Source organism: Rana temporaria, chromosome 7 (genome assembly GCF_905171775.1).
Source record: "Rana temporaria chromosome 7, aRanTem1.1, whole genome shotgun sequence".
Lineage (NCBI taxonomy): Eukaryota > Metazoa > Chordata > Amphibia > Anura > Ranidae > Rana > Rana temporaria.
The window spans coordinates 57,748,834-57,765,072 of record NC_053495.1 but is presented as its reverse complement, the minus strand read 5'-3'; the positions used below and the strand labels follow the sequence as shown (position 1 = coordinate 57,765,072).

At 39.6% G+C, this 16,239-nt stretch overlaps 1 protein-coding gene across 1 annotated transcript in view; it reads left to right on the top strand.

The window, feature by feature from the left end:
- Window positions 1-15,945, top strand: part of LOC120946186 (protein polybromo-1-like) — a 49,239-nt gene extending 33,294 nt beyond the window's left edge. The window contains exons 3-11 of the mRNA XM_040361006.1: window positions 1,482-1,637; window positions 2,808-2,905; window positions 6,264-6,411; window positions 8,592-8,726; window positions 10,068-10,184; window positions 10,834-10,902; window positions 12,776-12,874; window positions 14,442-14,527; window positions 15,706-15,945. Coding sequence (XP_040216940.1) covers window positions 1,482-1,637; window positions 2,808-2,905; window positions 6,264-6,411; window positions 8,592-8,726; window positions 10,068-10,184; window positions 10,834-10,902; window positions 12,776-12,874; window positions 14,442-14,527; window positions 15,706-15,877 — 1,080 coding nt within the window. The 3' untranslated portion in view covers window positions 15,878-15,945. The remainder of the gene's footprint in view (window positions 1-1,481; window positions 1,638-2,807; window positions 2,906-6,263; window positions 6,412-8,591; window positions 8,727-10,067; window positions 10,185-10,833; window positions 10,903-12,775; window positions 12,875-14,441; window positions 14,528-15,705) is intronic.
- The last annotated feature ends 294 nt before the right edge of the window (window positions 15,946-16,239 follow it).

Here is a 16,239-nt window from a genome sequence, read left to right as displayed (position 1 = left end):
TTTGGCCTAATTTAATATTATTATTAATATATAACACATGTATCCTCACTACACACGATATATCTCCAAATATATATTTTTTGTAGTATCTGTGCCCCGATACGGGCATTGATCTCCCTGTCTTTAGCTGTAGAGCCTTAGGTCTCGCTATACAGCCATTATACAGATTCCCATCTCCAAAATGGAGTTTCTGCTACTTCCGGTTCCTGGCGATCAAAGCGAGGCTTGGTTATTTAAAGCGGTGAATCACTGCAGAGCCCTATCCCATTGAAAACGTCAACGTATGACGAAACGCGTCTGGGTTAACGGCGTGCAGTGACATCACCGCGTTCTCACGAGGAGAAAGGGCTCCTGTCTATGCTGGCCGGCATTTGTTTTTACACGCCTGTATTGCACTTTAATGCTGTAAGTAGGTTTTTACTTTTAAAATAAATTTCTTTTTGGACGTATTACGCTATGTGCGGTTCTCTTCCTATGTGACATGTTGCTGGGCTCCTGAAACGGTCTAAGAGGATCTGTCTGTGCCAAGTCTGCTGTATCCCTCCGTGGATTCATGGTTAAGATCTATGCTGCACATCCGATTCTATCCTGTGTTGTGTCCATACTCCCTGGATATCCTGCTGTGGAATAATAGATAACGTTATTTATTTAGTCTCTGGTAAGCCTCAGTCCATGTGGTGGTGGTGGCTCACTTTATCATCAGTGCACCGGGTGTTATTCGTTCCAGAACTTCAGTGTCACTTTGGACTTTATTAATATATTTAGTTTGTGGATTCACAAGGACTTGATTGCTATATTATTTGGTTGGCGCGATTTTTCTTTTTTCTATTGAATCTATTACTACCTTTTTTATCTTGTGCGCTTTATGTATATGTATTCTACTGTATTTACAATTTACGCAGCACTTTTATGTCTGATTTTATACACTTTTCAATTGTGGTGCTAGCAGATTTTTGGAGTCTACTAGCATGGTAATTCTCTTCTGTTTTGGTTTTCTCTTCACACATTTACTAAGTTCTACCAGGTAGATGTTCATTCCTCCTGCAGAAGACACCAGCTAATGGGCAGAATGTCTTGCAGGTTGGCATTATAGTGGGGTTCCCCTCGTTTTTTTATTTCTTTTCCATTTTGGCCTTGTTGCCGTTCTGCCCACTCCTCATGTTCAGTGCTTTGGGACATCTGAAATAGTCCTAAATATCAAGTCTTCTGTGTCCTTTGATGTATGATTTAGGAAATTTAGAATTTTCAGGGACACACAGATTTCTCCTCTACCTGTGCTCAATGCTTGCTACAATTGAGGTTTAGCGGAGGTGGGAGGGGATATGCCTGGAGATTCCTGAATGCCTTATATTCTTATTTTTTGGGTGGCAGTATAACTCAAGTAGTCATGAATATCAGATCATCTGTGTCCTGTCATGTACTCCAGAAAACGATTTTACAGGCAAGCCAAACAAATCCTAATTTCTTTCTCTTTCTTGTAGGACAACGCAGAGCTTTTGAGCTCCAAGAGACGCAGAGCAACTTCCCCGTCCAGCAGTGTCAGTGGTGGAGACTTTGATGATTCCCCGCATGCCACAAGTACCCCAACCTCTGGCAGGAAGAGGAGGAGACTTGCTAATGTGGCAACTGTGGATCCAGTAAGTTTGAGAGAAAACCTAAAGTCACTTTGTACATTTCTTTTTAATGTTGGTGTTTTATTTTATCGACAATTGGCAGACTTGTCAAAATTGTTATATATAAGCACTTAACGCTAAAAGCTTGAAAGAGTTGTAAAGGCAGAAGGTTTTTTATCTTGATGCATTCTAAGCATCCACTAATACTTACCTGAGCCCCTTCTCTGACCAGCGATGTGCACGAGTGTCCCGGCCGCCCTGGGGCCCTCCCTCTTGATTGGCTGAGACACAGCAGCAGCGCCATTGGCTCCCGCAGCCGTGTCTGAATGGACACGCAGTGTTGCAGCTCGGGTGGCCCCATAGCAAGCTGCTTGCTATGGGGGCACTCGACAGGAGGGATTGACTAGGTGCAGCGAAGAGGGACCCTAGAAGGGGAGAATCCAGGCCGCCCTGTGTAAAACGACACAGTATAACATGTTTTTGTTATTTAAAAAAAAAACAAGAATTAACTATCACTTTAAACACAAATAAGGGTGTATTAATAAGGAAAAAAAAACATTACATTATTTGTCTCAAAAACAGCTGGTACATTACTTCTATGTGAAGGAAACTACATTGAATGTTCCCAGGCTAGTTTCTCTAAAAATAAAATGTTGTTCCTTTAAAAAATAATTGTGGTTTGGAAAAATGGGCACTAGATGGCATTGGAAATATCTATTTACCATGTCTATTGGCTCGATATAGGGGTCATAGTGCGGTATTTTCCCCCACCGCTGTTTGATTTCCCTCACCCAGCAATTTGCAGGGATCTCCAAACTACGGCGCTCCAGCTGTTGCGAAACTACACGTCCCATGAGGCATTGTAAAACTGTGACATACACAGACATGACTAGGTATGATGGGAATTGTAGTTCCTGAACATCTGGAGGGCCATCGTTTGAAAACCCCCTGGAAGACAAATATCTTTGCAGTTTTTACACACCGTAGTGTTTTCACCATGGCAGTCATTTTTGAGCAGCTGCATTTTACGTTAATGTCAGAAAGCGAAAGTAACACTTGATAGTGTTCATGGGCAGGAGGCATCTTTTATGTTGTCTTGCTCTTTTTATTCATTTAATAAATGAAGTTAGGGGGCTTTAATGTTATGTAGTAGTTGTCTAATGTTATTAACTGTTGCATTTTATTTTTTTGTAGATTGCAGTTTGCCATGAGCTCTATAACACAATTAGAGACTACAAAGATGATCAAGGGCGGATTCTATGTGAACTCTTTATTAGGGCCCCAAAACGCAGGTAAAAATCATTTATTTTTACAATTTTATTCATGTGTTTTTTTTTTTTTTTTTGCGCTGCTCCCGATGTAACTATTTTTAGGTTCAGACCTGTCAAAATCCAGCCTCTTGTCTTCAACAACATTTGGGGTCTAAGACACACTAGTTATGTCTCTTTGAGAGAAACTGTATCCTGCAGTATGATCTCCCATGAGAGTCGTTATCAGCTCCTATAATATAAATCAAGTAAATAAAAGACAAAAGTTTAATCAAACGTTTTTTTTTCTTTTGATTAAACGCGCGATTGTTCAGTTCTCAGTCTTGTGCTGAATGTACACCGTACACTAGTAGATTTTCAGACAAGGAAAATTGTACATAAATTCTTTGTATATTTAATGAATGTACTTGCTCTGTTTTGAAAATTTCAGTTGCTTTCAACAGTTGATTTAAGAATGAATATAATTGCCGAACAAAAACCCATACCACACTGTGGTTGAAAATGAACGTCAATATTTATCCCCAGTAAAAATGAAAAAAATCAAAGTGAAAGGTGGGGGCGCTAGAGTGAAATATTTAAATAAATAAATATAAAGAATTATAAGTGATAAACCAACATTAAGTGAACAAACGATTAGAAGATAAATTGATATGATAAAATAACAATAATAAACCAGTGATAGAGGTAGTGAAGGTCACCACCAATAAACAATATGAACAAATCAATAAGGTCCATTCACATATGTCCGTGTTCAATAGTGTTTGTGCTCAAAGAAAATGCTTGAGGTTCAGTAATGGGTAGGGTTGTCCAGATACCTATACTAGTATCGGTATCGGGACCGATACCGAGTATTTGCGGGAGTACTCGTACTCGCGCAAATGCTCCCGATACCTAAATAGAATACTTTTTTTGTATTTATCAACATGTTCTATGAAAATTCTTTGAGTTTTTTACTACTGCGTGACAAGCAAATAAAACATTTTTATTCATTTTTACTCATTTTTATTCTTTTATAATGTCTTGAGTTAGAGTTCTTCATAATTCTAAAGAAAATATCCTTAGTCTGTATTGTGGTTTGAAAACTGTCACATGACATTTAAAAAAAGTATAGGTATTCGGTATCGGCGACTACATGAAAAAAAGTATCGGTACTTGTACTCGGTCCTAAAAAAGTGGTATCGGGACAACCCTAGTAATAGGGGTTTCCACCTCCACCAAGACCAGAATACACCCCAAATGTGCACAAAAGGATGGCTCCTTATCACAAAACCGGGTATTTCAGAACTCCATGCGTGGCTCTAGTTCCCTTGATACAGCCAGACTCCAAATGTCACAGTACCAAACAGAGAGAAGGGGAGACCATCCATAATACCGTTTATTGTAAAAAAAATTAAAAGCATAACATCGCCAAGTGGCCCCTTACTTTTGTTGGTGCCTTAGTCCCGGCACTGAGGCTAAGGAGCGTTGCATCGTTTGCGGAGAGTGTTCCACACTGGGGAAGCCGGCGTGCGTTCCAACTCTCGAATCCGGAGAGCCAGCGGGACCGGAAGTGCGTAACCAGGCGCCTCGAAGTATGTTTCGTGTTGCCACGTCGTCAGGAAGTGGGGAGCAGCTTATTAATTATTTATGGTTTACACTGTATTTATTTAATCACTTATCAATTGGCGCGAGATTCACATTTTCCAATTAGAATATCAAACCAATGTTCTTAAATTTTTTTTTTTTAAATTAGATTTTTTTGGTGGAAAATTCTATATGCATATGGCCAGCATTAGAGCTGACATGGGACAGCTGTAGCATCACAGCGATGCTGCAGCATAAAGATGAGTATGAACGGGATTTTTTTTTTTTACAAACCGCAAACTTCTGTTAGTCTTGACATTTGGTATCTGCTTACTCCATGCAACCTCATATTTTATGTTTTTACTAAAATTGTGGTATTGTGTGCACTAAAGATAATTTGAAGGATTTTGTTTACTGAAAATACAAACTTGATAACCAGTAGCGCAGTTTCCATGTAACATAAAAAAAATTGCAACTGCCTCTCTTTTATTCTACAGTGTCTCTGTTTTCAGAAAATATATGTTTATATTATGTACAGATTTGTAAATTTGTAGTGTACAGTAAAACCCTGGTTTGAGAGCTTTTTTCAAGACCATTTTGACTTGATATACAAGTAGCGTCATGTCACGACTGAGTATAAAAGAGAAGGGAGGCACCTCTAAGTGTAGCAATATGATTACATTTAATGGAGGTACAACATTTAGCAACTCACATGGTTGATGAGTAAAAAAGGCACATCCAAGTATGCAGGCATTGGGGGAAAGCTGTCCACATAGACCAGGCATGTCCAAAGTCTGGCCCGCGGGCCATTTGAGGCCCATGTTCCGGTTTGATGTGGCCCCCATTTGGGATTTACATATACATTCTAATGTGCCTCCCCCCCCCAACCCCATTCCCATGTTGTTGTTTTTTTTATACATCTTCAGCATGACAAATCCCAAACGCCGCTCTCATTGTTAGGATGTGTAGCAGGGCGTGTAGCTGGGCGTGTTCACAAATCTATTTGCCAGAGCCGCTATGAAGCTGACAGCGCGCAGAGCCAATCACAGGCACTGTGCAATAAACTTTGTATAAAATATTTACTTTGCGTTTCATTTTAAAGTTTCAAAGAAAGTCAGGTAAAATGGCCGGCCCTCGCACATGTTTACTTCATGAAATCTGGCCCTCTTTGAAAAAAGTTTGGACACCCCTGACATAGACCATTCTCCTCAACGCCTCAATGCCTTCCACTCTGTGCTCCACGAGCGGTTCAAGCCTCACTTTTAGATCGCTCTACTGCAGGATAGTCTTTCCGGTCACGTTTGCAGACTGACAGCGCTGAGAGCCGGTGGTGTGGAGGATAGTCTATGTGGACAGCTTTATCCCGGATGTCTGCATACTTAGGTTACACAACCTGGTCACATTGCTATAATTCTTTTATATGGGCTATAAACTGAAGGATCTATGAATAAATGGTTGTAGAACAAATCATTTGAGTTTCCATTATTTCTTATGGGGAAATTCGCTTTGATATACAAGTGCTTTGAATTACAAGCATGTTTCTGGAACAAATTATGCTTGCAATCCAAGGTTTTACTGTATATAACTTTTATAAGATATTCAGTAAACAATATATTTCAGTCCATGTTAGTATTTGTAGGTAGACAGACTTGCACTGGAAGGATAAAATGGTAATGCTTAATCGCTGTGTAGCACTCCTAAACAGGAAGCACGTTCTCATTATTAACTGAAGGTTTCATTGGGAATATTTGCTGAATTTACAGCGTCCTGTTTTCTATAGTTGTATCTATAATTTGTCATCTGTTTATCTGACTTTTAGAAACCTGCCAGATTACTATGAAGTTGTTTCGCAGCCGATTGACTTGATGAAAATCCAGCAGAAACTAAAGATGGAGGAATATGACGAAGTCCACCTGTTGACTGCAGATTTTCATCTGCTGTTTCAGAATGCCAAATCGTACTACAAGGTGAACTTTAATTTATTTTTGCTGTATAGGCAAAGAATGCCTGAATTTTCCGAAGCCACACATGACTTCACAAACTTGCTCTTGTTAGAACTAGAACAAATGATCAATACCTGCACTTTAAGTAAAACTATGTTATCAGTGTTGCTGGAATGGATAATGAACAAGACCAAAATCTTTCCTGCATATTCTCTTAACCAACCTTTAGTTAATCCTGGAAATACTGTATATCTGAAGGTTTGTGTTTGATTGTGTGCTAAAGGGGAAAGATCAGAGTTCAGGATGGCTGATTCTTTCTATCAGTGCAAATCATGTCAGAAGGCCTATACCAGTGATGTTGAACCTTGGCACCCCAGATGTTTTGGAACTACATTTCCCATGATGCTCATGCACTCTGCAGTATAGCTGAGCATCATGGGAAATGTAGTTCTAAAACATCTGGGGTGCCAAGGTTCACCATCACTGGCCTATACTCTCTGTTGCATGTTGCCAGCATTTAAAGGGGCATTTTATTCAGTTTTATTACTCTTTATCCATCACAGTTTATTCCCAAGTGGAATCTTAGTCAGAAAATTAAGTCCTGCTAGATCACTTCATGCTGGCCCCTTTAGCAGGTATAGCTATGTAAAAGTAAATAAAAATAAGGGCCTATACTGTTTAAAATCCAGTAGTACCAATGTTACCATCAACTGTCATGTGCTGCCGCCATCGGCTGTAAAGGATAGGAAGGTGTAATTCTGCTTTAAGACAGTCAGCAGATCAGCCTCTACAAATTTGGCAGTGCCTAAAAGCAACTGAGCATGTGCAGAGAAGGGCGATACAATGTACTACTGGATTTTTAACAGTATAGGAACTTATTTTTTATGTTTTACATAGCTATATCTGCAAAAAGGGCCAGCCTGAAGTCATCCAGCAGGACTTCCTTTTTAAAGCGAAACTTTAGTCAGAAAATTAAACCCCTTGGGTAGGATTTAATGTGCAAAAGTGATGGGTTCTGTAGTAGCTTCTCTCATCCAGGTGACCCTAAAGCTGAGTGTACCACATAGGACACAGCAGCAGTGATTAACACCCCCTGAAGTCCACGGAGCGTGACGGTCTAAGACAGGCAGTGGGTCTTTATGAAGACTGCATATGCAACCAGAATATGTGCCTGCTGCCATTCTTTTCATTGGAAATTCAGAGGCACACAATAGGGGAAGAGTTACAGAAAATGACAAATACTGTTTTCCATCAAGCGCTAGAGGAGGAAGCAGATGGGACAGAAACAGATGAGACTGGAGATCCGGTACTGTCACCCTGTGGGAATATACTCCCAACACCAAGTGAACCAGTTTATGTGCCAGTAATGTGCAGTCTATTGTATGTTTATGAGGTACTTGTGCATAAGGAAACCCATGACAGTAAAGCCTATGTGCTCAGAGAATGTCTTTTTTTTGTTGTGTTCATGTGATGGGCACCAAGATCAAGTTTCTCCCTCCTTTTAAAATGCAATAACATTAGACATGTCAGCTGTTGAGTACTTTCTATAGCAGGCCATACCTTACTGCCATGACTAAGCACTGATCTGTAGTGTGAAACGCGTAGGCTGCTATCCCTATTTTTTGCTGCATTTTCCATTTGTTTTACAATAAAGACAACCAAAAGTTTTTTTGGAGTGCGGCTGTCCATTTTCTAGCCTCTACTACATACCTTACTGTACATGGGAGCTTTAAATCTTTACTTAAAAATTAAAAATAATTCTGATTTTCCGTAGGGCTCTATCACAGGTGTATACTGTAAACTGTACATTAACCCCCCCCCCTCTCCTTCTTGGCCTCTTTTTTTTCCTTTGTGTTTTAAGTATAGTGCCTTTTGATATTTGGTTGAGTACCTCAGTGTAGATGGGATTTAGTTGAGCTATTGCACCTTTTTCCCTTGATTGGAAGTCTGTTTGCTGATCTCACTATGTCATCCCTACGTTAGGCGAGAATATATTTTGTACCCTGTTTTGGGGTTTACTCTATCTTTGTATCGCTGTTTTATCATTTATAATTTCTATGCTGGCCCTTTTTGTTCTTTGCTAATTTGAATGTCTTGTACTTTATTTGTTTTATCTTGAAAAAGTGTTATCAATAAAAATTGTCAGTTCTCAAAAAGAAAAAAATATATATATCATTCTTTACTGCTTCCATTCTGCCCAACAGTCTGATACGCCAGAATACAAAGCTGCATGTAAACTGTGGGATCTTTATTTACGTACAAGAAATGAATTCATCCAGAAGGGAGACTGTGAGGAAGACGAAGAGGAAGATGATACACAAGATACTGCAGAAGCAGAGGTAGGATATAAAAGTCTGTATTTATGCATATTTGTGTAATTACATTTGATTTAAAGTAGAAGTCTGGTTTAAACTAATTTAATCATAAATCTGCTGCCATCCCCATTCTAAGGCTGGCCATACACGGTGCAAATTTCTTTCCTGAAACGACGGGTTACTGGAAAATTAATTTGCACAATTCCCCCCATCAACACAGACAATGCTGACAGGGAAATCAGCAATTGTCTACTCCCGCCAGGAGTAGACAGTGAATATTGTTAGTGGCTATAGAAGCCACTAGAGATAATTGCAGAAGAATCCGGCAGGCTGCTTGTGCTCAAGTTGATTTATCGATCACTTGGTACATTAAGGCCTTGTACACACGACCGAACATGTCTGCTGAAACTGGTCCGCAGACCAGTTTCAGCGGACAGATCCGATCGTGTGTACAGCCTAGCAGACAGGTTTCCAGCAGACAAAAGTTTTAAAGCATGCCTTAAAACTTGTCGGTTGGAAACCCGTCCGTCCGACATGTCCGCTGGTTAGTACACCTAACCAGCGGACAGAAATCTCCCGCATGCGTCGAATCCATTCCATTCCAGTGAAAGTATTTTACTTCCTGGTTTGCAGACGTGGTGGCGTCAACGTCACCGCGATGTCTGTCCGCTGGGATTTTGGTTTGATGGGGTGTACAACCATCAGACCGAAATCTCCGAGCGGACATGTCCGATGAAAACGGTCCACGGACCGTTTTCATTGGACATGTCCGCTCGTCTGTACGAGGCCTCACAGTTAGAATCTCGGTCGGTTCCTGCTGAACTTGCCAAGATTCGAACTGTGTATGGCCGGCCTAGGTCCTATACTAACTAGCCTGTAGAGGAAAGAAGTGTATTCTTACCTATTCCCTGGTTGCTCTGGTCCCGTCACATGATGTGTTGGCTTCAGGGGAGAGGCGAGATCGCTGACAACGACTGCAATACCTGTGTGGCAACTTCACACATATGCTTACTATGTAGCTGTAGCTCGGCTCGGGTGCCCCCAAAGAAAGCTGCTTGCTGTGGGGGCACTCAACAGGAGGGAGGTGCCAGGAGCTTCAGCCAGGCACCTGAGAAGAGGAGGATCCAGGCTGCTCTGTGCAAAACCAACTGCACAAGTAAGTATAACATGTTTGTTATTTTAATAGGAAAACAAAAAAACTGAGACTTTACAATCACTTTTCAAAAACTGAAAGCTGATTTAGTAAATCGACCTCTTTGTGTCTGTGTGTGTTTAAAAGGGAAAAATCCATTTATTGACATGTGAACTTAAGTAACCCGTTTTTGTGAATCTTACGATTAAACTATATATATATTTTATTTTTAGACCTCTCAGAATTATATAAAGCCCACCCTGGAACAACTTTTGGAATCTCTCAATACTGCCACAGATCCCAATGGCAGAGTAATCAGTGATCTCTTTCAGAAAGTCCCATCTAAAATGGTAAGTGGCAAAGAATCTGTCACATGATGGTAACAAGATTTTACTCAACTAAACTGGATCAATTTAAAACGGCATGGGCCCTTCATACCAGTGTGTTGCAGTGATGCATGTGTGGTATTGTGTGTTGATTTGCATAGTAGGCAGTCCATTTATTCTGAACGGGCTGCTAAAGCTATGCAATGCACTATATTGGGACACGTAGCATTTCTTTAATGCAGTGCAATGTGCTTCTCTAGGATCTCTGCTTTAAAACATTTTTTACATTTGGGGGTTCTAAAACTGATTGTTACATGTGAATAAGAACTGCCAGAAAATGCCTAGTCCTTCAGTGGTTAAAAAAAAAAAAACGTATTCAGCCACAACTTTTAAGGATTTTTAAGCTGCAATGTATTATACTTTATTGGTTTTGCATGTCATACTGCTTTAATATCTATACATAACAACACTGATAGATGTTCTCTTGGCAACTAAGCTTATTATTTTTTGTTAGCAATCTTAGTCTATGTGACAGTGGGAGGTTTGTTTATATAGTTTTATTTGAAAAAAAAAAATCCATTCTGTTGTTTATGTAAATCACAATCATGTATGGATTCTTAATATACAGTTGGTTTTCTATTTTTTATTTATTTTATTTTATCGTCTCCTCTAGCATTATCCAGACTACTATGCAATAATTAAGGAACCCATAGATCTGAAGATGATATCCCAGAGGATACAGGTAAGCAGAAATGGCTATGCAGGGCCTTATTAAAGGGGTTGTAAAGGTAATTTCCCCCCCCCCCCCCCTAAATAGCCTCTATTACCTTAGTGCAGTCCTACTTCACTTACCTCATCCTTCCATTTTGCTTTTAAATGTCCTAATTTCTTCTGAGAAATCCTCCCTTCCTGTTCTTCTGTCTGTAACTCCACACAGTAATGCAAGGCTTTCTCCCTGGTGTGGAGCGTTGTGCTCGCCCCCTCCATTAAAAGGGGAGGGGACGAGCAGGAGAGTCAGGACGCTCTCTACGTTTCATATAGAGAAAGGAGCTGTGTGTTAGTGGGCGTCCTGACTCTCCTGCTCGCCCCCTCAAGGGAGGGGGCGAGCACGACACTCCACACCAGGGAGAAAGCCTTGCATTACTGTGTGGAGTTACAGACAGAAGAACAGGAAGTGAGGATTTCTCAGAAGAAATAAGGACATTTTAAAAGCAAAAATCGAAGGATGAGGTACGTGAAGGAGGACTGCACTAAGGTAAATGAAGCTATTTAGGGATTTTTTTTTTACCTTTACAACCCCCTTTTAATTGTATAAAATAATAATCTCTGATGCCTGTAGCATGCAATCAGATCTTTTTTTTTTTTTTTTTTCTACTGTATACTGCACTGGGAGAATCTTGGGTTTTACAGGCATTAAAGATTATCATACAGGCTGGTTCTTCAATTTTTATGTACGCAACAGTGGTTTTGGTCTGTCTCAAGAAGCAATAATGAAGGCTGAAAGAAAAGGTTTAGTTTACTGCAGTTTTCTTTCATGCTTTTTAAAATTATTTCTTTAACCACTTGCCGACCGCCCACAGTGATCACATGATCACAATGTCAAAAAAACTGTAATGAATGAATATGATTTAGAAACAGCTTTGCTAGTGAGCTGTGATTGGCCCACGGCTTTTACATAGTACCAAGGCCAATCACAGCACCCTGTACCATGTGATTAGCTGTAGCCAATCACAGATCACTAGTATTCACAGCTGTTATGAACTTAACCCATTCATGACCGTTAAGCCTTGCTGGTACAAGCAATCAAAGTGTAAAAAAAAAAATCCCTGAACCCCCCCAGAGTAGTACAATGTTGTTATGGTAACATTAAACTACTCTGCTGAAAATATTAAAAAAAAAAATAGTAAAGAAAGAGTGTTAAAAAAAATATTGAATACAAAATTATTTCAAATATTTTTTTTTAATTTTTTAACCACTTCAGCCGCAGAAGGTTTTACCTCCTTCCTGACCAGAGCACTTTTTCCAATTTAGCACTGCATCTCTTTAACTGGTGATTGCGCGGTCAGGCAATGCTGTACCCAAACTAAATTAGCGTCCTTTTTCCCCCCACAAATACAGCTTTATTTTGGTGCTATTTGATCACCTCTGTGGTTTTTATTTTTTGCGCTATAAACAAACGAGTGACAATTTTGAAAGAAAAAAAAAAAACAATGTTTTTTCTTTTTGCTATCATAAATATGCCCAAAAATGTTTTTAAAAAACAAATTTCTTCATCAGTTTAAGCCAATATATATTTTCACATATTTTTGGTAAAAAAATCCCAATAAGAGTCTATTGCTTGGTTTGCACAAAAGTTATAGTGTCTATGGGAACGTTTTATGGCATTTTTTTTTTTTTTATTAAGGACACCGGTGATTTTTTTTAGCTGTGTTAGGGTGGCAGTATGACCACCAGTTTAGGGTGTATTTTTTCCTATTGACCCCCGATAAACTGTTTTTATCACAGGTTCTTTTAGTCCTATAATTTCAAGGGGTTTTCTAGGGTAAAAATGTTAGGAGAGGCTGATCCTAAAATGTTAATTGTTTTTTTATATTGTCATTTTGTTTTTATTACAGTCTGGTTATTATAAAAGTGTTAATGCCATGGCGAAAGACATTGATCTGCTGGCAAAGAATGCTAAAACCTACAATGAACCAGGTTCGCAGGTGTTTAAGGTCAGTAAATAAATAGCTTCTAATTCCTTTTACTTCAACTCTGATTTTATTAAAAAAAATCAAATTTACATGACAAAAAAAACATTATCCACATCCTATAGGTAATAATAAAAAACATACCATATTACAATAATATACAAGACATATTAACATATACCTGTACCAACACACTGCAGGAGTCCCTACAAGAAGGGGGAGAGAGAGAAAAAAGAAGAAAATAACACTAGAAATTATATATTCATCAATAAACTCCTATGTTATAAAGAAACACATAGTGATACTTTAGACCATTCAGATTTTTAAACCCTAATAAGAATATCCCTGCCTTATGTTCCTTCCAATTAGATAAAATATATAATTTCCTACTCCGTATCTTCAACTCCAACAGTGGTGTTAGATATATAACACAAAACAAATAAAAAAAAAAGTTAAATAAGATCGCCTCGCTTAACCCAACTCTGAATCAGCTTCACGTCCTACCGCCAACCCATATATAGATTTCGTAGTTCAAGAGATTCCCAAACTACGGCCCTCCAGCTGTTGTAGAACTATACATCCCATGAGGCATTGTAACACACTGACATTCACAAACATGACAAGGCATGATGGGAATTGTAGTTCCTGAACAACTGGAGGGCCGTAGTTTGAAGACCAATGCCTTAGCACCTTCCAAGGGAGCCACATTTGGCAACATTGTTCATAAATGTCCAATTCCTGTGACGGAAGAATCTCCATCCTCTCAATATGGTCCATCTCTGAAACCCACTCAATCAACAATGGAGCATACGCCGACCGCCAGTGACGAAGTATTACCGCTCTTGCAGCTGCCAACCAATGTCTCAAAATACCTTTTTTTTAATGCTTTTATGTGAACCGAGTAAGGTGGATAGCAAAGTAATTTGTGGCGTGTTGGGAATAGTTACCCCACCTTATAATTCCTTTTAGGTCAGATACATTTCATACAGATGATGCATGCAGTACAGTTTTTCCTGCACTCCAAATGGGGAGTATGTGTCGGGAGAAGCAGTTCATTTCAGCTGCCCTTCAGAATCAAAGCTACATAACACTATACACCAAGCCATTAGACTTATAGGGACTATCTTATCAAACAATACGGATGTATTTTGAAGGGCATCAAAAATTTTCATAAGTGTGAATCAGCCATTAAAGTAAATGCAAGACAAAACGTGTCAGGTTTTTACTGATATCCAGGGCTGCTATCAAGAGATTTTGCTTCATTGACCTAGCAACAGTGATTTCACCAGACAGGAAGGGAAAAGAAAATCTGCAACCGCAGAGGCTTTTGCTTACTCCCCTGTACTAAAAAAAATAACTTTTATTTTTTTTTGTCTGTGTTACAATTTGAGATATTACTTCCTGTCTGGTGAAACCTTGACCTGGGTTTTATCCATTCCCCACTGTATCCAAAAGAAAAACAACGTTTTTAATATACCTCAATGTTTGTAGTACAACTGCATTGCCATCATTTTCCATTGTCCACAAATGTGCAGCTTGAATAAATGTTTATGAACGGCACAAATCACATATTTATCCTGTTTTCTTCCAGGATGCAAATAACATAAAGAAACTTTTTGCCATAAAGAAGTCAGAAATTGATTATACAGAATCTTCCAAGTCAAGTTTGCGTAGCAGGTACAAAGTTACTCTCAAATTCTTTATCGTATACCTGTACCTATACCCAGGAAAATACCTGTAAGCTATATGCTCTGCCTTTTGAAGGGGGGGGGGGGTTAACCACTTAAGGACCGGACCAATATGCTTCTACATGACCCAAGGGGTTTTTACAATTCGGCACTGCGTCGCTTTAACAGACAATTGCGCGGTCGTGCGACATGGCTCTCAAACAAAATTGGCGTCCTTTTTTCCCCACAAATAGAGCTTTCTTTTGGTGGTATTTGATCACCTCTGCGGTTTTTATTTTTTGCACTATAAACAAAAATAGAGTGACAATTTTGAAAAAAATTCAATATTTTTTACTTTTTGCTATAATAAATATCCCCCAAAAACATATATAAATTTTTTTTCCCCTCAGTTTAGGCCGATACGTATTCTTCTACCTATTTTTGGGAAAAAAAATCGCAATAAACGTTTATCGGTTGGTTTGCGCAAAATTTATAGCGTTTACAAATAGGGGATAGTTTTATTGCATTTTTATTAATTATTTTTTTTTTTTTACTACTAATGGCGGCGATCAGCGTTTTTTTTTTTCGTGACTGCGACATTATGGCGGACACTTCGGACAATTTTGACACATTTTTGGGACCATTGTCATTTTCACAACAAAAAATGCATTTAAATTGCATTCTTTATTGTGAAAATGACAGTTGCAGTTTGGGAGTTAACCACAGGGGGCGCTTTAGGATTTAGTGTTCACCTAGTGTGTGTTTACAACTGTAGGGGGTGTGGCTGTAGGAATGACGTCATCGATCGAGTCTCCCTATATAAGGGATCACTCGATCGATGCAGCGCCATAGTGAAGCACGGGGAAGCCGTGTTTACATACGGCTCTCCCCGTTCTTCAGCTCCGGGGAGCGATCGCGACGGAGCGGCTATAAACAAATAGCCGCGCCGTCGTCCCGGATCGCTCCCCGAGGGAATCCGACCGCCGCATGTAGGGGGGGGGGTCCCGATCGGACCCATGTCTAGGCAGGTACGTTGATGTGCCTGTCCGTGCCATTCTGCCGACGTATATGTACATGCGGCGGTCAGGAAGTGGTTAAAAAAACACTTTTTATTGTTGAATGGATTTTTTGAAAAACCAAGTTAAAATGGATGATTTGCTGATATTTTATAACTACTACTGTTTTCAGGAACAAGCGACCTGCACAGGGGGATAGACTGTCTGCTATCACAATGGCACTGCAGTATGGCTCAGAGAGTGAGGAAGATGCAAGTCTAAATGGTAAGCTTTCTGTGGAGGGATCCACATCGTATCTTATATTTTCAGTACCAGATTTGCTGTTAAAGCTGTGCCAGTCATAGTATAACCTGACCTAAATTTAGGATTATTCCCATAAGTTTCCACTCATAAATTCATCAATCGCAACAGGGGGGATTAAATATCTCACTTCAGAAAAGGATACGTAATCAAAGTTTGGCTTTTTGTTTGCGTTCTTTGAATGGGAAGGGCAAAGCCACTTATTGGTTATCTGAATAAAATCGCTCTTGGCCTAGAGCCCTAGACGGGCTCTTTGGTAGCTCAGTCACACAAAGTCTATACTGTGTAGTTTCTGTGGGTATCTCTGGCCCGGATTCAGAAAGAATTGCGCTCTATTTGCGGAGGCGCAGGGCAACGATTTTGCCCTGCGCCCCCGCAAATATTTTGCGCTGCCCTCGATTCACGG